This window comes from Coregonus clupeaformis, unplaced genomic scaffold (assembly GCF_020615455.1).
Source record: "Coregonus clupeaformis isolate EN_2021a unplaced genomic scaffold, ASM2061545v1 scaf0082, whole genome shotgun sequence".
Lineage (NCBI taxonomy): Eukaryota > Metazoa > Chordata > Actinopteri > Salmoniformes > Salmonidae > Coregonus > Coregonus clupeaformis.
In genome coordinates this window covers 484359-510576 of record NW_025533537.1, presented here as the reverse complement: position 1 = coordinate 510576, position 26218 = coordinate 484359, and the positions used below count along the sequence as shown (strand labels likewise).

General features: G+C 44.9%; 1 protein-coding gene across 2 annotated transcripts in view; it reads right to left on the bottom strand.

Moving 5' to 3' along the window:
- The window catches only part of nectin1b (nectin cell adhesion molecule 1b), a 568693-nt gene that overhangs the window by 356292 nt on the left and 186183 nt on the right, over nt 1-26218 (bottom strand). The window contains exon 6 of one of the 2 annotated variants that reach the window (XM_045213154.1): nt 11058-11777. The exons of the other annotated variant lie outside the window; for it this stretch is intronic. Within the exon in view, the coding sequence (XP_045069089.1) occupies nt 11272-11777 (506 nt within the window). The 3' untranslated portion in view covers nt 11058-11271. Of the gene's footprint in view, nt 1-11057; nt 11778-26218 lie in introns of those variants that run through there. 2 annotated transcript variants of the gene reach the window in all.

The window sequence follows — 26218 nt, the reverse complement described above, 5'->3', positions numbered from 1 at the left end:
AAGCCGATTCTAGATTTAACTTTGGATTGGAGATGCTTAATGTGAGTCTGGAAGGAGAGTTTACAGTCTAACCAGACACCTAGGTATTAGTAGTTGTCCACATATTCTAAGTCAGACCCGCCAAGAGTAGTGATTCTAGTCGGGCGGGCGGGTGCAAGCAGCGTTCGATTGAAGAGCATGCATTTAGTTTTACTAGCGTTTAAGAGCAGTTGGAGGCCACGGAAGGAGTGTTGTATGGCATTGAAGCTTGTTTGGAGGTTTGTTAACAGAGTGTCCAATGAAGGGCCAGATGTATACAAAATGGTGTCGTCTGCGTAGAGGTGGATCTGAGAGTCACCAGCAGCAAGAGCGACATCATTAATATACACAGAGAATAGAGGCGGCCCAAGAATTGAATCCTGTGGCACCCCCATAGAGACTGCCAGAGGTCCAGACAACAGGCCCTCCGATTTGACACATTGAACTCTATCTGAGAAGTAGTTGGTGAACCAGGCGAGGCAGTCATTTGAGAAACCAAGGCTATTTAGTCTGCCAATAAGAATGCGGTGATTGACAGAGTCAAAAGGCTTGGCCAGGTCGATGAAGACGGCTGCACAGTACTGTCTTTTATCGTTCGCGGTTATTATATCGTTTAGGACCTTGAGCGTGGCTGAGGTGCACCCATGACCAGCTCGGAAACCAGATTGCATAGCGGAGAAGGTACGGTGGTATTCGAAATGGTCGATGATCTGTTTGTTAACTTGGCTTTCAAATACTTTTGAAAGGCAGGGCAGGATGGATATAGGTCTGTAACAGTTTGGATCTAGAGTGTCACCCCCTTTGAAGAGGGGGATGACCGCGGCAGCTTTCCAATCTCTGGGGATCTCAGACGATACGAAAGAGAGGTTGAACAGGCTAGTAATAGCGGTTGCGACAATTTCGGCGGCTAATTTTAGAAAGAAAGGGTCCAGATTGTCTAGCCCAGATGATTTGTAGGGGTCCAGATTTAGCAGCAGTTTCAGAACATGAGCAAGTTGCAGCGGAGGGTGCAGAGCTGGTGGCCGGGGTAGGGGTAGCCAGCTGGAAAGCATGGCCAGCTGTAGCAAAATGCTTGTTGAAATTGTACACCACCACCACAGTCGACATGTACACCATCACAGACAACATGTACACCACCACAATGACAGTCAACATGTACACCACCACCACCACCACCGTCAACATGTACACCACCACCACCACCACCACCACAGTCAACATGTACACCACCACCACAGTCAACATGTACACCACCACCACCATCACAGTCAACATGTACACCACCACCATCACAGTCAACATGTACACCACCACCACCACAGTCAACATGTACACCACCACCACAGTCAACATGTACACCACCACCACCATCACAGTCAACATGTACACCACCACCATCACAGTCAACATGTACACCACCACCACCACCACAGTCAACATGTACACCACCAGTCAACATGTACACCACCACAGTCTACATGTACACCACCACCACAGTCAACATGTACACCACCACCACAGTCTACATGTACACCACCACCATCACAGTCAACATGTACACCACCACTGTCACAGTCAACATGTACACCACCACCATCAGTCAACATGTACACCACCACAGTCAACATGTACACCACCACCACCACCATCACAGTCAACATGTACACCATCACAGTCAACATGTACACCACCACCCCTACAGTCAACATGTACACCACCACCCCTAGAGTCAACATGTACACCACCACCACAATCAACATGTACACCACCACCCCTACAGTCAACATGTACACCACCACCATCACAGTCAACATGTACACCACCACCACAATCAACATGTACACCACCACAGTCAACATGTACACCACCCCTACAGTCAACATGTACACCACCACCATCACAGTCAACATGTACACCACCACCACAATCAACATGTACACCACCCTCACAGTCAACATGTACACCACCACCCCTAGAGTCAACATGTACACCACCACCATCACAGTCAACTTGTACACCACCACCACCACCACCACAGTCAACATGTACACCACCACCACCATCACAGTCAACATGTACACCACCACAGTCAACATGTACACCACCACCATCACAGTCAACATGTACACCACCACCATCACAGTCAACCTGTACACCACCACAGTCAACATGTACACCACCACCACCCCTACAGTCAACATGTACACCACCACCACCACAATCCACAGTCAATTCAGTGATTGAATAGGGCCAGGAGAACAGCATTGACTATTGAAATCATTTAATGCTTTTTAAAACAAATACAAGTTACTTCACTGCCATCACGTGAACATTATTTTCATTTTTTCATCAATAGTTGTAATAACACCCTCAGAAATATTTGACAGTCATATGGCTGCATACAGACAAGTTCTCACACTTTTTGTTTTGTAGCAGTTAATTATTTACAAAGTCAAGGTACGGTATGCATCGGCCCTGTGACAATAATAGCTGATATCGTCAGCATATCAAAACCTTACTGTTAGGGATGCAACATTTGTGTAACTTTCCCAAGATTCCCTGGATTTCTGGAATCAGGAGGGAAGAAGCAGACAATCCGGAACCCTGCAACCAGAATTTCTGGAAAACCTGGGAATTCTGGGAAAATGTACAGTAATTTTGCAACCTACCTACGGTACTGGAGTTGACAGATTAAGAGGGAAGAAGATGATGGTAATAATAATCTATCCATATCAACTCAATCTAACTTTCCTAGTTAAGGTTGCAAAATTACGGCAATTTCCCTAAAATGTTTAGGTTTTCCTGAAATCCTGGTTGGAGGATTCTTTCCTTCTTCTTCCCTCCTGAATCTGGCAATCTTCCAACTGGGATTCTTGTAAAACATTTTGGGAATCATAGTTGTTCTTTCTCTATTATTTTGCAGTCAAAATAGGAATATTGTACATTGAGGAAGGTCCCTATTGCAGTTGTCCCTAAATAAAAGCAATCTATAATCTCAACCTCAATATTATATACATTATTTACAATGGAATGCTGAGCTGAAGTCTATAGACCTAAAGCTATTGTATACAAAAGAGCTGAAGAATGAGGGAATGACATCACAATCAATGATATAAAAACACCCTCACCATATGGATAATCAAAAAGAAGACAATATTTTATTCCCCAATCAGAATGGACTCAATGACAACACCAATGGCCACATCAATGCCTACGTTGTTTTAGAATCACGTGGTTCCTTAATGTCACCACAATACCTATATTAAAGGAGAACCCCACCCATGGTATTTGTTTGTTTAGTTAATTGTTGATACAGTCCCAAAATGTTTTGCATGTCATCAATCAAGTTTTCAAGATATGTAACTTTCAAAATACAGAACAATGGCCCGTATTATTGCATTTAGCCTCATAAGATTCAAAACGTAGCATCATATGATGATGATCATATTTCTGTATTTTGAAAGTTACATATCTTGATGATCCCTTTCATAATGAGTTTTGTATGTGGTTACTAAAATCATTCCAATTAAAATAAAATTCATATTAAAAGTAAAAAAGCTTTCATTTCCATGTAGTTATTATTGTGTTGACATCTTTTAAGGGTAACACATAATGCTGGTGGTTCATAATCAACATGTTTATTCAAACACAGAGAGACTGGACTGTCATATGCTCAGCCCATGTCTTTGTTGCTGGGTCTGCCAAGAAACATGCAACACTAAGTGTTGATGCGTTCCAAATGGCACCCTATAGTGGGTTATACTGGTTATACATAGTGCACTATCCAGGATAGGGAGCCATTTGGGAAGCAACCTTGGTCTTTTGTCTCTACAGAATGATGAAATCCTTTTGTCAGCCACTGACTGCCCACCACACCACACCCCTCCTCCCTACAGACACTAGCAAAGTTTTTCCTCTCCTCTGAGCTGATCAGTGAACACATAGACTATCTAAAAGGAAACACTACACACATCCATACTTCCACTCCCGCCCACCCTCACATAAAATCATATGCATAAAATAAGGCTTAAACCAGTTTAAAGTCAGCCAGTATGGCTTCTCTATGTTTTGATGTCCATCGCTTGACAGATTTCCCACTCGTACTTACATATTTTGCATTGATTTTTTCACAATAATAATATTCTGCTAGCAGTTTAAAATGTTCACCTCAAAACTGTGAGAACAAAGACTGTTATGCTGTGGACCAGAGCTATTGAATACTGTTATGCTGTGGACCAGAGCTACTGAATACTGTTATGCTGTGGACCAGAGCTACTGAAGAATGTTATGCTGTGGACCAGAGCTACTGAAGAATGTTATGCTGTGGACCAGAGCTACTGAAGACTGTTATGCTGTGGACCAGAGCTACTGAAGAATGTTATGCTGTGGACCAGAGCTACTGAAGACTGTTATGCTGTGGACCAGAGCTACTGAAGACTGTTATGCTGTGGACCGCAGCTACTGGCAGCAGATATTGTGGGTTTAAAAGACTGTTATGCTGTGGACCGCAGCTACTGGCAGCAAATATTGTGGGTTTAAAAGACTGTTATGCTGTGGACTGCAACTACTGGCAGCAAATATTGTGGGTTTAAAAGACTGTTATGCTGTGGACCGCAGCTACTGGCAGCAGATATTGTGGGTTTAAAAGTCAACTAATACAATCCCCTCTAAAGGATCCATCTACAGTTCTGCTGTCGGGCAAGAGGAACCTCTTTTTGTTTGGTTTTTCTCCCATTTTAATCCATATAGAGATGTTGCGATTGATATATATTTAAACAGAAAGAAAACAAAAAAACATCTGTTGTTAAATTCAGATAGACAGCATTTATCATCATATTTCTGTACCTTGAAAGAAACGTCTCTCTGTAGGCAGAGTCCACACCCACATTTAACACTCCTCAAATCCATAGTGTCCATTGGAGGCTCCTGTTAGAAGGTGGTGTGAGTGGAGGTAACTTAGTACCTTAGTGCCTTAGGGCCAGTCCTACGGTCACCACAGACCCAAAGTCACTATCGAAACAAGTCTTCTGTGGGAATCACAAGGCATTGCAAACTCTTTAACACACACTTGCTAAAATTAAAATAAAATAGAGCAATAATAACATAATTATGATCACTAAACAACAGGTTTAAGATACAGATTATTAAATGGCATTTCTCAGAGCATAATTGAAGCATCGCTGTTCTGTATGTTGAAAATACATGACATGAAGCCGCTGCACCCCTTAACAAGTGAAGATGTCACACAGAGTGAATGTGGGACCAACTGAAATGTAGGATGATTCAGGACAGCAGGACCTTCTCCCTTCTCACCACTGGAGCTAAAATGGCCAAACTAAGATGGCGCCAAAACAACTCAGCATCTGAAACTAAAACTAGGGCACATTCCGACACATTGTCGTTCTACATGTACTGGCATCTCCTCTAGTCCTCTATGTATTAATGCCCATATGGCTTGTTGTGTTGACATGTGCCTCAGCTCTCAGAGTAATAACCACCAGGCATCTCTTTGGAATGCATCTAGAACATACATGGTGTGTTTCTCAACTGAGTGTGGGTCGAGGCCAAAATACATAGTATACTCTGTACTACACTACTATACTCTGTAGTACTCTTACAGTATACTATGCAGGGGGCTGTAATCCATGGTTAAATGATTTATATATACACTGGATTACTTACAGGGGGCGCTGTTTCTTGGCACTCCTCCACCGTTGTAAAAAATATTTTGGAAGCTTTAAAAATGCATTTATTAATGTCTACATTTGTTTTTGCAACATTTATTCTATAACAGACACCTTAATGCATGCTTTCACATTATATTATGTGAGCTAAACATACAAATAAAAAAGGAAAATATTTTCTTAAAGATGCCCTATGCAGGCCTCCCGAGCGGCGCAGCGGTCTAAGGCACTGCATCGCAGTGCTTGAGGCATCACTACAGATCTGGGTTCGATCCCGGGCTGAATCACAACCGGCCGTGATCAGGAGTCCCATAGAGCGGCACACAATTGGCCCAGCGTCGTCCGGGTTAGGGTTTGCCGGCTGGGAGTTCCTTGTCCCATAGTGATCTAGCGACTCCTTGTGGCGGCCCGGGCGCCTGCAAGCTGACTTTAGTCACCAGCTGGATGGTGTTTCCTCCGACACATTGGTGCGGTTGGCTTCCGGGTTAAGCGAGCAGTGTGTCAAGAAGCAGTGCGGCTTGGCAGGGTCGTGTTTCAGAGGACGCATAGCTCTCGACCTACGCCTCTCCCGAGTCCATAGGGGAGTTGCAGCGATGGGAGACTGTAACTACCAATTGGATATCATTTTTTAAAAAGATGCACTATGCAGAAATCGCTCCGCCATTTCCTGGTTTAGAATCATTGTACCATCTAAACCGCTGTGAAACATATTTTCCATAACAAAAAATATTGTATTTTCAGCTGTTTGAAGCTGGTGTACAAAACCGAAAGTAAAAGACGCAAAAAACTAAACTTAAGAACGGGAAGAATAGAAATAACGCAGATACAGTGAGGGAAATAAGTATTTGATCCCCTGCTGATTTTGTACGTTTGCCCACTGACAAAGACATGATCAGTCTATAATTTTAATGGTAGGTTTATTTGAACAGTGAGAGACAGAATAACAACAAAAAATCCAGAAAAATGCATGTCAAAAATGTAATACATTGATTTGCATTTTAATGAGGGAAAAAAGTATTTGACCCCCTCTCAATCAGAAAGATTTCTGGCTCCCAGGTGTCTTTTATACGGGTAACGAGCTGAGATTAGGAGCACACTCTTAAAGGGACCAAAGATCTCTCCAAGGATGTCAGGGACAAGATTGTAGACCTACACAAGGCTGGAATGGGCTACAAGACCATCGCCAAGCAGCTTGATAAGAAGGTTACAAAAGTTGGTGCGACTATTCGCAAATGGAAGAAACACAAAAGAACTGTCAATCTCCCTCGGCCTGGGGCTCCATGCAAGATCTTACCTCGTGGAGTTGCAATGATCATGAGAACAGTGAGGAATCAGCCCAGAACTACACGGGAGGATCTTGTCAATGATCTCAAGGCAGCTGGGACCATAGTCACCAAGAAAACAATTGGTAACACACCACGCCGTGAAGGACTGAAATATTGCAGCGCCCGCAAGGTCCCCCTGCTCAAGAAAGCACATATACAGGGCCGTCTGAAGTTTGCCAATGAACATCTGAATGATTCAGAGGAGAACTGGGTGAAAGTGTTGTGGTCAGATGAGACCAAAATCGAGCTCTTTGGCATCAACTCAACTCGCCGTGTTTGGAGGAGGAGGAATGCTGCCTATGACCCCAAGAACACCATCCCCACCGTCAAACATGGAGGTGGAAACATTATGCTTTGGGGGTGTTTTTCTGCTAAGGGGACAGGACAACTTCACCGCATAAAAGGGACGATGGACGGGGCCATGTACCGTCAAATCTTGTGAGAACCTCCTTCCCTCAGCCAGGGCATTGAAAATGGGTTGTGGATGGGTATTCCAGCATGACAATGACCCAAAACACACGGCCAAGGCAACAAAGGAGTGGCTCAAGAAGAAGCACATTAAGGTCCTGGAGTGGCCTAGCCAGTCTCCAGACCTTAATCCCATAGAAAATCTGTGGAGGGAGCTGAAGGTTCGAGTTGCCGAACGTCAGGCTCGAAACCTTAATGACTTAGAGAAGATCTGCAAAGAGGAGTGGGACAAAATCCCTCCTGAGATGTGTGCAAACCTGGTGACCAACTACAAGAAACGTCTGACCTCTGTGATTGCCAACAAGGGTTTTGCCACCAAGTACTAAGTCATGTTTTGCAGAGGGGTCAAATACTTATTTCCCTCATTAAAATGCAAATCAATTTATAACATTTTTGACATGCATTTTTCTGGATTCTTTTTTTTTGTTATTCTGTCTCTCACTGTTCAAATAAACCTACCATTAAAATTATAGACTGATCATGTCTTTGTCAGTGGGCAAACGTACAAAATCAGCAGGGGATCAAATACTTTTCCCCCTCACTGTAGAACATATCTACCACTTTTTAGACTTGCTTTAAATGAGAATGACATATCTATAACACAGATGTCTATGTGAATTTGGTCAGGTCACCCAAAACACGTACATATTGCAGCTTTAAATTATAATTTTTAGAAACTACTAATGTTACTGTCACCACTACAACAAAACAGTACTTAAATAGATGTAATTTTGTCCTTGAAACATTTAATTGAAATACTGTAGAATTCCATTCATTCCTATGGAGAAATGCTTCTTCTGGTTGAGTGCCAATATGGCCGACCGGTGGCTTCAAAGCCTCTCATTGGCCAATACATAGCATCAGCAATCCAGGGTTTATATACACTACCAGTCAAAAGTTTGGACACACCTACTCATTCAAGGGTTTTTCTTTATTTTTACTATTTTCTACATTGTAGAATAATAGTGAAGACATCAAAACTATAAAATAACACATATGGAATCATGTAGTAACCAAAGAAGTGTTAAACAAATCCAAATATATATTTATATTTGAGATTCTTCAAATAGCCACCCTTTGCCTTGATGACAGCTTTGTACACTCTTGGCATTCTCTCAACCAGCTTCATGAGATAGTCACCTGGAATGCATTTCAATTAACAGGTGTGCCTTGTTAAAAGTTAATTTGTGGAATTTCTTTCCTTCTTAATGTGTTTGAGCCAATCAGTTGTGTTGTGACAAGGTAGGGGGGTATACAGAAGATAGCCCTATTTGGTAAAAGACCAAGTCCATATTATGGCAAGAACAGCTCAAATAAGCAAAGAGAAACGACAGTCCATCATTACTTGAATTGTATTAATTAATTTATTTCACCTTTATTTAACCAGGTAAACCAGTTGAGAACAAGTTCTTTTTTACAACTGCGACCTGAAGACATAAAGGTCAGTCAATATATAAATACGTAAAATTTCAAGAACTTTGAAAGTTTCTTCAAGTGCAGTCGCAAAAACCATCAAGCGCTATGATGAAACTGGCTCTCATGAGGACCGCCACAGGAATGGAAGACCCAGAGTTACCTCTGCTGCAGAGGATAAGTTCATTAGAGTTACCAGCCTCAGAAATTGCAGCCCAAATAAATGCTTCACAGAGTTCAAGTAACAGACACATCTCAACATCAACTGTTCAGAGGAGACTAAGTGAATCAGGCCTTCAGGGTCGAATTGCTGCAAAGAAACCACTACTAAAGGACACCAATAATAAGAAGAGACCTGCTTGGGCCAAGAAACACGAGCAATGGACATTAGACCGGTGGAAATTTGTGCTTTGGTCTGGAGTAAAAATGTGAGATTTTTTATTCAAACCACTGTGTCTTTGTGAGACGCGGTCTGGGTGAACGGATGATCTCCACATGTGTATTTCCCACCGTAAAGCATAGAGGAGGAGGTGTTATGGCGTGGGGGTGCTTTGCAGGTGACACTGTCTGAGATTTATTTAGAATTCAAGGCACACTTAATCAGTATGGCATTCTGTAGCGATACGCCATCCCATCTGGTTTGGGCTTAGTGGGACTATCATTTGTTTTTCAACAGGACAATGACCCAACACACCTCCAGGCTGTGTAAGGGAAATTTGACCAAGGAGAGTGATAGAGTGCTGCATCAGATGACCTGGCCTCCACAATCCCCCAACCTCAACCCAATTGAGATGGTTTGGGATGAGTCGGACCGCAGAGTGAAGGAAAAGCAGCCAACAAGTGCTCATCATCTGTGGGAACTCCTTCAAGACTGTTGGAAAAGCATTCCAGGTGAAGCTGGTTGAGAGAATGCCAAGAGTATGAATTCTAAATATTTGTTTAACACTTTTTTGGTTACTACATGATTCCGTACGTGTTATTTCATAGTTTTGATGTCTTCACTATTATAAAAATAAAGAAAACCCCTTGAATGAGTAGGTGTGTCCAAACTTTTGACTGGTTCTGTACATCATTGGGTTAAACCCAGTCTTGTACTGTTGTGTAGTGTTGCTAGTCAATACAGGGCCAGGGAGAGGAGAAGGGGCTGTCATGGCAGACATCTTATTCTCTGAAAACAACACAATCAGATAACTACAGTATATCAACCTGTTGTTTTGATTGACATGTTACTGTACCCATTAGTTACTGTACCCCCTAGTTACTGATCACCTTGACCCCTAGTTGAACCCATAACTAACAGCAGAAAAGGTGCTGAGAATATTAATGGAACATGATGTATTCAGTGTTGGACTTTCTCAAATACCTTCATCTCTACCAAGTCTCTTTTTAATACATGTAATACATTTATAATATCATGAAAAAATATACACAAAATAATAATCCACCAGTATTTTCCAAGCGACCAGATCACACTTTCTTTCTGGCCTTCCAAAGTCAATGGCGGTTGTGCATGGTCCAATGAGAAACCGTGTTGTGCATGGTCCAATGACAAACCGTGTTGTGCATGGTCCAATGACAAACCGTGTTGTGCATTATTTGCAGTTTCGTCTAATGGAATTTCGATAAACCATGATGTAATGTTGTCTTGACATGTTGATGTAATGTTGTTGTTGACATGTTGATGTAATGTTGTCTTGACATGTTGATGTAATGTTGTTGTTGACATGTTGATGTGTTGTTGCATGCTCTTTAGGAGTTGACACTGCATTTTTTTATGTGGTTTTAATTGACTGGGTTCTGATGGGCTGGGGGGCGGGGGGGGTGGGGGTGGGGGGAGGCACTGGACTGAATGTCTGAGATGAAAGGAGGGACGGGGGATGACTAATGGAGGTGAGGGGGTGGTAGTGGTGGTGGTGGGATGGTAGGGGGATGGGACGGGAGGTTGGTTAATGGAGGTGAGGGGGTGGGGGGTGGTGGTGGTGGGATGGTAGAGGGACGGGACGGGAGGTTGGTTAATGGAGGTGAGGGGGGTGGTTGGTGGTGGTGGGATGGTAGAGGGACGGGACGGGAGGTTGGTTAATGGAGGTGAGGGGTTGGGGGTGGTGGTGGTGGGATGGTAGGGGGACGGGACGGGAGGTTGGTTAATGGAGGTGAGGGGGTGGTAGTGGTGGTGGTGGGATGGTAGAGGGACGGGACGGGAGGTTGGTTAATGGAGGTGAGGGGGTGGGGGTGGTGGTGGTGGGATGGTAGAGGGACGGGACGGGAGGTTGGTTAATGGAGGTGAGGGGGTGGTAGTGGTGGTGGTGGGATGGTAGAGGGGTGGGACGGGAGGTTGGTTTGGTTTGGTTGTTTGTTGCATGCCCCTACACATACCACTCTTTCTTTGAAATTACAGAGCCATCGGTTTGGGACACCATATCGTCGGCTATCTCCGGCTCGGGGTCGTACTGGAAAGCCAGAGTCTGTTTGTCGTAATCTCGGCTCTCTCCTTCGTCCACCGTGAAATAGGACCTCTTCAAGTCCTCCGCGTCTCTGTCAAAATCACACTGGCTTGCCTGGAACCCTCCGGTCACAGCGATCTGGGCAGGCTTCTTCTCGTCCTCCGAGTCGTCTGGGTACTGCAGGTTATTGGGGATGGGAGGGTGAGCAGACAGGCCCCCGGCCTTGCTGTAGCCGTTCCCAAACACGTGTTTCTTGGTGCTGTAGTCGCCCTTGAAGGTGCGCTGGCGGCGGCGCAGGAACACGAAGAGCAGGGTGGCGGCAGCAGCTAACAGGACGACCCCGCCCACGGCGCCCCCGATGGCGGCTCCCGCATTGTGCTGCTCCTGCGGGATCTCACGGTCCCCAGGTGGCGGGTTGGTAGGGAATTCTGGGTAGGAAAAGACAGATGGAAGGGGTGTGTCAGTGCTCAGGTGGGAATAGGAGGAGTGAGTGTGGTGAAAGAGAGAAGGGAGACAGGAAGGAAGGAGGAAGAAGGAGGAGGAGGGAGGAGGAGGAGGGAGGAGGAAGGAGGAGGAGGAAGGAGGAGGATGGAGGAGGAGGAGGAAGGAGGAAGGAGGAGGAAGTAGGAGGAGCCCACGCCCCTGGACGGCTTTAAACCCCCGCTTCAAAGCAAGCTTTAGTCATCGCCAGCGACATGCAGAGGAAAGAGAGAAAGAAACACACAGCCAGTCTGTCTGTCCATCACACACTGTCCCCAAAGAGATGTTGTTATTGCAGAGGTCAGCCCAGATATAGAAACCAAACGGACATCCTACACAAGGCTTGAACAGGATATGTTCATTCCCTATTTACTTTTCCAGCTTAAATTAAATCATGATTATCATCAGTTTAGTGTGTATCATGAAATGCAAAGCTCTTTCAGGAAATCTAAAGCGTATTGTTTTCAGCATTGTTAGACAAATGGCCATGCAGATAATTAATCATTCAGCAAAACTGTAACAATGAATCGGAATCCTCCATAAAGTACAGAAGTATGGAGATCAGGGCATGCAACAACTTAGAAAATATTGTACATTTAGAAAATATGTACAATTACGTTACGACAATGCAGAGACAGAGTCAGAGTCAGAGACAGAGTCAGGGTCAGGGTCAGGGTTCGACTCATCCATGAAGTACAGAAAGCAGGTCATGCAACACATTTGAAAAGATACTGCATAACTATACTGCATAACTATACTGCATAATGATACTGCATAACTATACTGCATAACGATACTGCATAACGATACTGCATAACGATACTGCATAATGATACTGCATAACTATACTGCATAATGATACTGCATAACTATACTGCATATCAATACTGCATAATGATACTGCATAACTATACTGCATACCTATACTGCATAATGATACTGCATAACTATACTGCATAATGATACTGCATAACTATACTGCATAATGATACTGCATAACTATACTGCATAATATACTGCATAATGATACTGCATAACTATACTGCATAATGATACTGCATAACTATACTGCATAATGATACGGCATAACTATACTGCATAATGATACTGCATAATGATACTGCATAACTATACTGCATAATGATACGCATTAACTATACTGCATAATGATACTGCATAATGATACTGCATAACTATACTGCATAACTATACTGCATAACGATACTGCATAATGATACTGCATAACGATACTGCATCAATATATTGCAGTGGTCCTCTGTAGCTCAGCTGGTAGAGCACGGTGCTTGTAACGCCAAGGTAGTGGGTTCGATCCCCGGGACCACCCATACACAAAAATGTATGCACGCATGACTGTAAGTCGCTTTGGATAAAAGCGTCTGCTAAATGGCATATTATTATTATTATTATATTTATAATGATACTGCATAATGATATTGCATAATGATACTGCATAATGATACTGCATAACTATACTGCATAATGATACTGCATAATGATACTGCATATCTATACTGCATAACTATACTGCATAATGATACTGCATAACTATACTGCATAATGATACTGCATAACTATACTGCATAATGATACTGCATAACTATACTGCATAATGATACGGCATAACTATACTGCATAATGATACTGCATAACTATACTGCATAATGATACTGCATAACTATATCGCATAATAATACTGCATAACTATACTGCATAACTATACTGCATAACTATACTGCATAATGATACTGCATAACTATACTGCATAATAATACTGCATAACTATACTGCATAATGATACTGCATAACTATACTGCATAATGATACTGCATAATGATAATACATAACTATACTGCATAATGATACTGCATAAGAAGTACTAATAAGTCAAAAAAATGCAGAAAAAGTTAGGATGCATCCCAAATGTCACCCAGAAAGCAGCGCACTCCATAGGGAATAGGGTGCCATTTGGAAGGCATCCTTAGATACAGGTACAGGTAGGTGTTGGTGTCTAGGCAAACAGCTTGTCTAACAGGAACAGGATGGCCTTGTCTAACAGGAACAGGATGGCCTTGTCTAACAGGAACAGGATGGCCTTATCTAACAGGAACAGGATGGCCTTATCTAACAGGAACAGGATGGCCTAGTCTAACAGGAACAGGATGGCCTTGTCTAACAGGAACAGGATGGCCTTGTCTAACAGGAACAGGATGGCCTTGTCTAACAGGAACAGGATGGCCTTGTCTAACAGGAACAGGATGGCCTTGTCTAACAAGAACATGATGGCCTTGTCTAACAGGAACAGGATGGCCTTGTCTAACAGGAACAGGATGGCCTTGTCTAACAGGAACAGGATGGCCTTGTCTAACAGGAACAGGATGGCCTTGTCTAACAGGAACAGGATGGCCTTATCTAACAGGAACAGGATGGCCTAGTCTAACAGGAACAGGATGGCCTTGTCTAACAGGAACAGGATGGCCTTGTCTAACAGGAACAGGATGGCCTTGTCTGACAGGAACAGGATGGCCTTATCTAACAGGAACAGGATGGCCTTATCTAACAGGAACAGGATGGCCTAGTCTAACAGGAACAGGATGGCCTTGTCTAACAGGAACAGGATGGCCTTGTCTAACAGGAACAGGATGGCCTTGTCTAACAGGAACAGGATGGCCTTGTCTAACAGGAACAGGATGGCCTTGTCTAACAAGAACATGATGGCCTTGTCTAACAGGAACAGGATGGCCTTGTCTAACAGGAACAGGATGTGCTTGTCTAACAGGAACAGGATGTGCTTGTCTAACAGGAACAGGATGGCCTTGTCTAACAGGAACAGGATGGCCTTGTCTAACAGAAACAGGATGGCCTTGTCTAACAGGAACAGGATGGCCTTGTCTAACAGGAACAGGATGGCCTTGTCTAACAGGAACAGGGTGGCATTATCTAACAGGAACAGGATGGCCTTGTCTAACAGGAACAGGATGGCCTTATCTAACAGGAACAGGATGGCCATATCTAACAGGAACAGGATGGCCTTGTCTAACAGGAACAGGATGGCCTTGTCTAACAGGAACAGGATGGCCTTGTCTAACAGGAACAGGATGGCCTTGTCTAACAGGAACAGGATGGTCTTATCTAACAGGAACAGGATGGCCTTATCTAACAGGAACAGGATGGCCTTGTCTAACAGGAACAGGATAGCCTTGTCTAACAGGAACAGGATGGCCTTGTCTAATAGGAACAGGATGGCCTTATCTAACAGGAACAGGATGGCCTTGTCTAACAGGAACAGGATGTGCTTGTCTAACAGGAACAGGATGGCCTTATCTAACAGGAACAGGATGGCCTTATCTAACAGGAACAGGATGGCCTTGTCTAACAGGAACAGGATGGCCTTATCTAACAGGAACAGGATGGCCTTATCTAACAGGAACAGGATGGCCTTGTCTAACAGGAACAGGATGTGCTTGTCTAACAGGAACAGGATGGCCTTATCTAACAGGAACAGGATGGCCTTATCTAACAGGAACAGGATGGCCTTATCTAACAGGAACAGGATGGCCTTATCTAACAGGAACAGGATGGCCTTGTCTAACAGGAACAGGATGGCCTTGTCTAACAGGAACAGGATGGCCTTGTCTAACAGGAACAGGATGTGCTTGTCTAACAGGAACAGGATGGCCTTATCTAACAGGAACAGGATGGCCTTATCTAACAGGAACAGGATTGCCTTGTCTAACAGGGACAGGATGGCCTTATCTAACAGGAACAGGATGGCCTTGTCTAACAGGAACAGGATGGCCTTATCTAACAGGAACAGGATGGCCTTGTCTAACAGAAACAGGGTGGACTTGTCTAACAGGAACAGGATGGCCTTATCTAACAGGAACAGGATGGCCTTGTCTAACAGAAACAGGGTGGACTTGTCTAACAGGAACAGGAAGGCCTTGTCTAACAGAAACAGGATTGCCTTGTCTAACAGGAACAGGATGTGCTTGTCTAACAGGAAAAGGAAAGCCTTGTCTAACAGGAACAGGATGGCCTTGTCTAACAGGAACAGGATGGCCTTGTCTAACAGGAACATGATGGCCTTGTCTAACAGAAACAGGGTGGACTTGTCTAACAGGAACAGGATGTGCTTGTCTAACAGGAACAGGATGGCCTTGTCTAACAGGAACAGGATGGCCTTGTCTAACAGGAACAGGATGGCCTTGTCTAACAGGAACAGGATGTGCTTGTCTAACAGGAACAGGATAGCCTTGTCTAACAGGAACAGGATGTGCTTGTCTAACAGGAACAGGATGGCCTTGTCTAACAGGAACATGATGGCTTTGTCTAACAGGAACAGGATGGCCTTGTCTAACAGGAACAGGATAGCCTTGTCTAACAGGAACAGGATGTACTTGTCTAACAGGAACAGGATGTGCTTGTCTAACAGGAACAGGATGTGCTTGTCTAACAGGAACACGATGGACTTGTCTAACAGGAACAGGATGGCCTTGTCTAACAGGAACAGGATGTGCTTGTCTAACAGGAACAGGATGGCCTTATCTAACAGGAACAGGATGGCCTTGTCTAACAGGAACAGGATGGCCTTATCTAACAGGAACAGGATGGCCTTGTCTAACAGGAACAGGATGGCCTTATCTAACAGGAACAGGATGGCCTTGTCTAACAGAAACAGGGTGGACTTGTCTAACATGAACAGGATGTGCTTGTCTAACAGGAACAGGAAAGCCTTGTCTAACAGGAACAGGATTGCCTTGTCTAACAGGAACAGGATAGCCTTGTCTAACAGGAACAGGATGTACTTGTCTAACAGGAACAGGATGTGCTTGTCTAACAGGAACAGGATGTGCTTGTCTAACAGGAACAGGATGTGCTTGTCTAACAGGAACATGATGGACTTGTCTAACAGGAACAGGATGGCCTTGTCTAACAGGAACAGGGTGTGCTTGTCTAACAGGAACAGGATGGACTTGTCTAACAGGAACAGGAAAGCCTTGTCTAACAGGAACAGGATGTACTTGTCTAACAGGAACAGGATGACCTTGTCTTAGAGGAACAGGATGGCCTTGTCTAACAGGAACAGGATGTGCTTGTCTAACAGGAACAGGATGTGCTTGTCTAACAGTAACAGGATGTGCTTGTCTAACAGGAACAGGAAAGCCTTGTCTAACAGGAACAGGATGTGCTTGTCTAACAGGAACAGGAAAGCCTTGTCTAACAGGAACAGGATGTGCTTGTCTAACAGGAACAGGATGTGCTTGTCTAACAGGAACAGGATGGACTTGTCTAACAGGAACAGGATGTGCTTGTCTAACAGGAACAGGAAAGCCTTGTCTAACAGGAACAGGATGTGCTTGTCTAACAGGAACAGGATGTGCTTGTCTAACAGGAACAGGATGTGCTTGTCTAACAGGAACAGGATGTGCTTGTCTAACAGGAACAGGATGTGCTTGTCTACCAGGAACAGGATAGGCTTGTCTAACAGGAACAGGATGGCCTTGTCTAACAGGAACGGGATGTGCTTGTCTAACAGGAACAGGATGTGCTTGTCTAACAGGAACAGGAAAGCCTTGTCTAACAGGAACAGGATGTGCTTGTCTAACAGGAACAGGATGGCCTTATCTAACAGGAACAGGATGGCCTTATCTAACAGGAACAGGATTGCCTTGTCTAACAGGGACAGGATGGCCTTATCTAACAGGAACAGGATGGCCTTGTCTAACAGGAACAGGATGGCCTTATCTAACAGGAACAGGATGGCCTTGTCTAACAGAAACAGGGTGGACTTGTCTAACAAGAACAGGATGGCCTTATCTAACAGGAACAGGATGGCCTTGTCTAACAGAAACAGGGTGGACTTGTCTAACAGGAACAGGATGGCCTTGTCTAACAGAAACAGGATTGCCTTGTCTAACAGGAACAGGATGTGCTTGTCTAACAGGAACAGGAAAGCCTTGTCTAACAGGAACAGGATGGCCTTGTCTAACAGGAACAGGATGGCCTTGTCTAACAGGAACAGGATGGCCTTGTCTAACAGAAACAGGGTGGACTTGTCTAACAGGAACAGGATGTGCTTGTCTAACAGGAACAGGATGGCCTTGTCTAACAGGAACAGGATGGCCTTGTCTAACAGGAACAGGATGGCCTTATCTAACAGGAACAGGATGGCCTTGTCTAACAGGAACAGGATGTGCTTGTCTAACAGGAACAGGATGGCCTTATCTAACAGGAACAGGATGGCCTTATCTAACAGGAACAGGATGGCCTTATCTAACAGGAACAGGATGGCCTTATCTAACAGGAACAGGATGGCCTTGTCTAACAGGAACAGGATGGCCTTGTCTAACAGGAACAGGATGGCCTTGTCTAACAGGAACAGGATGTGCTTGTCTAACAGGAACAGGATGGCCTTATCTAACAGGAACAGGATGGCCTTATCTAACAGGAACAGGATTGCCTTGTCTAACAGGGACAGGATGGCCTTATCTAACAGGAACAGGATGGCCTTGTCTAACAGGAACAGGATGGCCTTATCTAACAGGAACAGGATGGCCTTGTCTAACAGAAACAGGGTGGACTTGTCTAACAGGAACAGGATGGCCTTATCTAACAGGAACAGGATGGCCTTGTCTAACAGAAACAGGGTGGACTTGTCTAACAGGAACAGGAAGGCCTTGTCTAACAGAAACAGGATTGCCTTGTCTAACAGGAACAGGATGTGCTTGTCTAACAGGAAAAGGAAAGCCTTGTCTAACAGGAACAGGATGGCCTTGTCTAACAGGAACAGGATGGCCTTGTCTAACAGGAACATGATGGCCTTGTCTAACAGAAACAGGGTGGACTTGTCTAACAGGAACAGGATGTGCTTGTCTAACAGGAACAGGATGGCCTTGTCTAACAGGAACAGGATGGCCTTGTCTAACAGGAACAGGATGGCCTTGTCTAACAGGAACAGGATGTGCTTGTCTAACAGGAACAGGATAGCCTTGTCTAACAGGAACAGGATGTGCTTGTCTAACAGGAACAGGATGGCCTTGTCTAACAGGAACATGATGGCTTTGTCTAACAGGAACAGGATGGCCTTGTCTAACAGGAACAGGATAGCCTTGTCTAACAGGAACAGGATGTACTTGTCTAACAGGAACAGGATGTGCTTGTCTAACAGGAACAGGATGTGCTTGTCTAACAGGAACACGATGGACTTGTCTAACAGGAACAGGATGGCCTTGTCTAACAGGAACAGGATGTGCTTGTCTAACAGGAACAGGATGGCCTTATCTAACAGGAACAGGATGGCCTTGTCTAACAGGAACAGGATGGCCTTATCTAACAGGAACAGGATGGCCTTGTCTAACAGGAACAGGATGGCCTTATCTAACAGGAACAGGATGGCCTTGTCTAACAGAAACAGGGTGGACTTGTCTAACATGAACAGGATGTGCTTGTCTAACAGGAACAGGAAAGCCTTGTCTAACAGGAACAGGATTGCCTTGTCTAACAGGAACAGGATAGCCTTGTCTAACAGGAACAGGATGTACTTGTCTAACAGGAACAGGATGTGCTTGTCTAACAGGAACAGGATGTGCTTGTCTAACAGGAACAGGATGTGCTTGTCTAACAGGAACATGATGGACTTGTCTAACAGGAACAGGATGGCCTTGTCTAACAGGAACAGGGTGTGCTTGTCTAACAGGAACAGGATGGACTTGTCTAACAGGAACAGGAAAGCCTTGTCTAACAGGAACAGGATGTACTTGTCTAACAGGAACAGGATGACCTTGTCTTAGAGGAACAGGATGGCCTTGTCTAACAGGAACAGGATGTGCTTGTCTAACAGGAACAGGATGTGCTTGTCTAACAGTAACAGGATGTGCTTGTCTAACAGGAACAGGAAAGCCTTGTCTAACAGGAACAGGATGTGCTTGTCTAACAGGAACAGGAAAGCCTTGTCTAACAGGAACAGGATGTGCTTGTCTAACAGGAACAGGATGTGCTTGTCTAACAGGAACAGGATGGACTTGTCTAACAGGAACAGGATGTGCTTGTCTAACAGGAACAGGAAAGCCTTGTCTAACAGGAACAGGATGTGCTTGTCTAACAGGAACAGGATGTGCTTGTCTAACAGGAACAGGATGTGCTTGTCTAACAGGAACAGGATGTGCTTGTCTAACAGGAACAGGATGTGCTTGTCTACCAGGAACAGGATAGGCTTGTCTAACAGGAACAGGATGGCCTTGTCTAACAGGAACGGGATGTGCTTGTCTAACAGGAACAGGATGTGCTTGTCTAACAGGAACAGGAAAGCCTTGTCTAACAGGAACAGGATGTGCTTGTCTAACAGGAACAGGATGGCCTTATCTAACAGGAACAGGATGGCCTTATCTAACAGGAACAGGATTGCCTTGTCTAACAGGGACAGGATGGCCTTATCTAACAGGAACAGGATGGCCTTGTCTAACAGGAACAGGATGGCCTTATCTAACAGGAACAGGATGGCCTTGTCTAACAGAAACAGGGTGGACTTGTCTAACAAGAACAGGATGGCCTTATCTAACAGGAACAGGATGGCCTTGTCTAACAGAAACAGGGTGGACTTGTCTAACAGGAACAGGATGGCCTTGTCTAACAGAAACAGGATTGCCTTGTCTAACAGGAACAGGATGTGCTTGTCTAACAGGAACAGGAAAGCCTTGTCTAACAGGAACAGGATGGCCTTGTCTAACAGGAACAGGATGGCCTTGTCTAACAGGAACAGGATGGCCTTGTCTAACAGAAACAGGGTGGACTTGTCTAACAGGAACAGGATGTGCTTGTCTAACAGGAACAGGATGGCCTTGTCTAACAGGAACAGGATGGCCTTGTCTAACAGGAACAGGATGGCCTTGTCTAACAGGAACAGGATGTGCTTGTCTAACAGGAACAGGATAGCCTTGTCTAACAGGAACAGGATGTGCTTGTCTAACAGGAACAGGATGGCCTTGTCTAACAGGAACAGGATAGCCTTGTCTAACAGGAACAGGATGTACTTGTCTAACAGGAACAGGATGTGCTTGTCTAACAGGAACAGGATGTGCTTGTCTAACAGGAACACGATGGACTTGTCTAACAGGAACAGGATGGCCTTGTCTAACAGGAACAGGATGTGCTTGTCTAACAGGAACAGGATGGCCTTATCTAACAGGAACAGTATGGCCTTGTCTAACAGGAACAGGATGGCCTTGTCTAACAGGAACAGGATGGCCTTATCTAACAGGAACAGGATGGCCTTGTCTAACAGGAACAGGATGGCCTTATCTAACAGGAACAGGATGGCCTTGTCTAACAGAAACAGGGTGGACTTGTCTAACAGGAACAGGATGTGCTTGTCTAACAGGAACAGGAAAGCCTTGTCTAACAGGAACAGGATTGCCTTGTCTAACAGGAACAGGATAGCCTTGTCTAACAGGAACAGGATGTACTTGTCTAACAGGAACAGGATGTGCTTGTCTAACAGGAACAGGATGTGCTTGTCTAACAGGAACAGGATGTGCTTGTCTAACAGGAACATGATGGACTTGTCTAACAGGAACAGGATGGCCTTGTCTAACAGGAACAGGGTGTGCTTGTCTAACAGGAACAGGATGGACTTGTCTAACAGGAACAGGAAAGCCTTGTCTAACAGGAACAGGATGTACTTGTCTAACAGGAACAGGATGACCTTGTCTTACAGGAACAGGATGGCCTTGTCTAACAGGAACAGGATGTGCTTGTCTAACAGGAACAGGATGTGCTTGTCTAACAGTAACAGGATGTGCTTGTCTAACAGGAACAGGAAAGCCTTGTCTAACAGGAACAGGATGTGCTTGTCTAACAGGAACAGGAAAGCCTTGTCTAACAGGAACAGGATGTGCTTGTCTAACAGGAACAGGATGTGCTTGTCTAACAGGAACAGGATGTGCTTGTCTAACAGGAACAGGATGGACTTGTCTAACAGGAACAGGATGTGCTTGTCTAACAGGAACAGGAAAGCCTTGTCTAACAGGAACAGGATGTGCTTGTCTAACAGGAACAGGATGTGCTTGTCTAACAGGAACAGGATGTGCTTGTCTAACAGGAACAGGATGTGCTTGTCTAACAGGAACAGGATGTGCTTGTCTACCAGGAACAGGATAGGCTTGTCTAACAGGAACAGGATGGCCTTGTCTAACAGGAACGGGATGTGCTTGTCTAACAGGAACAGGATGTGCTTGTCTAACAGTAACAGGAAAGCCTTGTCTAACAGGAACAGGATGTGCTTGTCTAACAGGAACAGGGTGGCCTTATCTAACAGGTACAGGATGGCCTTATCTAACAGGAACAGGATTGCCTTGTCTAACAGGGACAGGATGGCCTTATCTAACAGGAACAGGATGGCCTTGTCTAACAGGAACAGGATGGCCTTATCTAACAGGAACAGGATGGCCTTGTCTAACAGAAACAGGGTGGACTTGTCTAACAGGAACATGATGGCCTTATCTAACAGGAACAGGATGGCCTTGTCTAACAGAAACAGGGTGGACTTGTCTAACAGGAACAGGATGGCCTTGTCTAACAGAAACAGGATTGCCTTGTCTAACAGGAACAGGATGTGCTTGTCTAACAGGAACAGGAAAGCCTTGTCTAACAGGAACAGGATGGCCTTGTCTAACAGGAACAGGATGGCCTTGTCTAACAGGAACAGGATGGCCTTGTCTAACAGAAACAGGGTGGACTTGTCTAACAGGAACAGGATGTGCTTGTCTAACAGGAACAGGATGGCCTTGTCTAACAGGAACAGGATGGCCTTGTCTAACAGGAACAGGATGGCCTTGTCTAACAGGAACAGGATGTGCTTGTCTAACAGGAACAGGATAGCCTTGTCTAACAGGAACAGGATGTGCTTGTCTAACAGGAACAGGATGGCCTTGTCTAACAGGAACATGATGGCTTTGTCTAACAGGAACAGGATGGCCTTGTCTAACAGGAACAGGATAGCCTTGTCTAACAGGAACAGGATGTACTTGTCTAACAGGAACAGGATGTGCTTGTCTAACAGGAACAGGATGTGCTTGTCTAACAGGAACACGATGGACTTGTCTAACAGGAACAGGATGGCCTTGTCTAACAGGAACAGGATGTGCTTGTCTAACAGGAACAGGATGGCCTTATCTAACAGGAACAGGATGGCCTTATCTAACAGGAACAGGATGGCCTTGTCTAACAGGAACAGGATGGCCTTATCTAACAGGAACAGGATGGCCTTGTCTAACAGAAACAGGGTGGACTTGTCTAACAGGAACAGGATGTGCTTGTCTAACAGGAACAGGAAAGCCTTGTCTAACAGGAACAGGATTGCCTTGTCTAACAGGAACAGGATAGCCTTGTCTAACAGGAACAGGATGTACTTGTCTAACAGGAACAGGATGTGCTTGTCTAACAGGAACAGGATGTGCTTGTCTAACAGGAACAGGATGTGCTTGTCTAACAGGAACATGATGGACTTGTCTAACAGGAACAGGATGGCCTTGTCTAACAGGAACAGGGTGTGCTTGTCTAACAGGAACAGGATGGACTTGTCTAACAGGAACAGGAAAGCCTTGTCTAACAGGAACAGGATGTACTTGTCTAACAGGAACAGGATGACCTTGTCTTAGAGGAACAGGATGGCCTTGTCTAACAGGAACAGGATGTGCTTGTCTAACAGGAACAGGATGTGCTTGTCTAACAGTAACAGGATGTGCTTGTCTAACAGGAACAGGAAAGCCTTGTCTAACAGGAACAGGATGTGCTTGTCTAACAGGAACAGGAAAGCCTTGTCTAACAGGAACAGGATGTGCTTGTCTAACAGGAACAGGATGTGCTTGTCTAACAGGAACAGGATGGACTTGTCTAACAGGAACAGGATGTGCTTGTCTAACAGGAACAGGAAAGCCTTGTCTAACAGGAACAGGATGTGCTTGTCTAACAGGAACAGGATGTGCTTGTCTAACAGGAACAGGATGTGCTTGTCTAACAGGAACAGGATGTGCTTGTCTAACAGGAACAGGATGTGCTTGTCTACCAGGAACAGGATAGGCTTGTCTAACAGGAACAGGATGGCCTTGTCTAACAGGAACGGGATGTGCTTGTCTAACAGGAACAGGATGTGCTTGTCTAACAGGAACAGGAAAGCCTTGTCTAACAGGAACAGGATGTGCTTGTCTAACAGGAACAGGATGGCCTTATCTAACAGGAACAGGATGGCCTTATCTAACAGGAACAGGATTGCCTTGTCTAACAGGGACAGGATGGCCTTATCTAACAGGAACAGGATGGCCTTGTCTAACAGGAACAGGATGGCCTTATCTAACAGGAACAGGATGGCCTTGTCTAACAGAAACAGGGTGGACTTGTCTAACAAGAACAGGATGGCCTTATCTAACAGGAACAGGATGGCCTTGTCTAACAGAAACAGGGTGGACTTGTCTAACAGGAACAGGATGGCCTTGTCTAACAGAAACAGGATTGCCTTGTCTAACAGGAACAGGATGTGCTTGTCTAACAGGAACAGGAAAGCCTTGTCTAACAGGAACAGGATGGCCTTGTCTAACAGGAACAGGATGGCCTTGTCTAACAGGAACAGGATGGCCTTGTCTAACAGAAACAGGGTGGACTTGTCTAACAGGAACAGGATGTGCTTGTCTAACAGGAACAGGATGGCCTTGTCTAACAGGAACAGGATGGCCTTGTCTAACAGGAACAGGATGGCCTTGTCTAACAGGAACAGGATGTGCTTGTCTAACAGGAACAGGATAGCCTTGTCTAACAGGAACAGGATGTGCTTGTCTAACAGGAACAGGATGGCCTTGTCTAACAGGAACAGGATAGCCTTGTCTAACAGGAACAGGATGTACTTGTCTAACAGGAACAGGATGTGCTTGTCTAACAGGAACAGGATGTGCTTGTCTAACAGGAACACGATGGACTTGTCTAACAGGAACAGGATGGCCTTGTCTAACAGGAACAGGATGTGCTTGTCTAACAGGAACAGGATGGCCTTATCTAACAGGAACAGTATGGCCTTGTCTAACAGGAACAGGATGGCCTTGTCTAACAGGAACAGGATGGCCTTATCTAACAGGAACAGGATGGCCTTGTCTAACAGGAACAGGATGGCCTTATCTAACAGGAACAGGATGGCCTTGTCTAACAGAAACAGGGTGGACTTGTCTAACAGGAACAGGATGTGCTTGTCTAACAGGAACAGGAAAGCCTTGTCTAACAGGAACAGGATTGCCTTGTCTAACAGGAACAGGATAGCCTTGTCTAACAGGAACAGGATGTACTTGTCTAACAGGAACAGGATGTGCTTGTCTAACAGGAACAGGATGTGCTTGTCTAACAGGAACAGGATGTGCTTGTCTAACAGGAACATGATGGACTTGTCTAACAGGAACAGGATGGCCTTGTCTAACAGGAACAGGGTGTGCTTGTCTAACAGGAACAGGATGGACTTGTCTAACAGGAACAGGAAAGCCTTGTCTAACAGGAACAGGATGTACTTGTCTAACAGGAACAGGATGACCTTGTCTTACAGGAACAGGATGGCCTTGTCTAACAGGAACAGGATGTGCTTGTCTAACAGGAACAGGATGTGCTTGTCTAACAGTAACAGGATGTGCTTGTCTAACAGGAACAGGAAAGCCTTGTCTAACAGGAACAGGATGTGCTTGTCTAACAGGAACAGGAAAGCCTTGTCTAACAGGAACAGGATGTGCTTGTCTAACAGGAACAGGATGTGCTTGTCTAACAGGAACAGGATGTGCTTGTCTAACAGGAACAGGATGGACTTGTCTAACAGGAACAGGATGTGCTTGTCTAACAGGAACAGGAAAGCCTTGTCTAACAGGAACAGGATGTGCTTGTCTAACAGGAACAGGATGTGCTTGTCTAACAGGAACAGGATGTGCTTGTCTAACAGGAACAGGATGTGCTTGTCTAACAGGAACAGGATGTGCTTGTCTACCAGGAACAGGATAGGCTTGTCTAACAGGAACAGGATGGCCTTGTCTAACAGGAACGGGATGTGCTTGTCTAACAGGAACAGGATGTGCTTGTCTAACAGGAACAGGAAAGCCTTGTCTAACAGGAACAGGATGTGCTTGTCTAACAGGAACAGGGTGGCCTTATCTAACAGGAACAGGATGGCCTTATCTAACAGGAACAGGATTGCCTTGTCTAACAGGGACAGGATGGCCTTATCTAACAGGAACAGGATGGCCTTGTCTAACAGGAACAGGATGGCCTTATCTAACAGGAACAGGATGGCCTTGTCTAACAGAAACAGGGTGGACTTGTCTAACAGGAACATGATGGCCTTATCTAACAG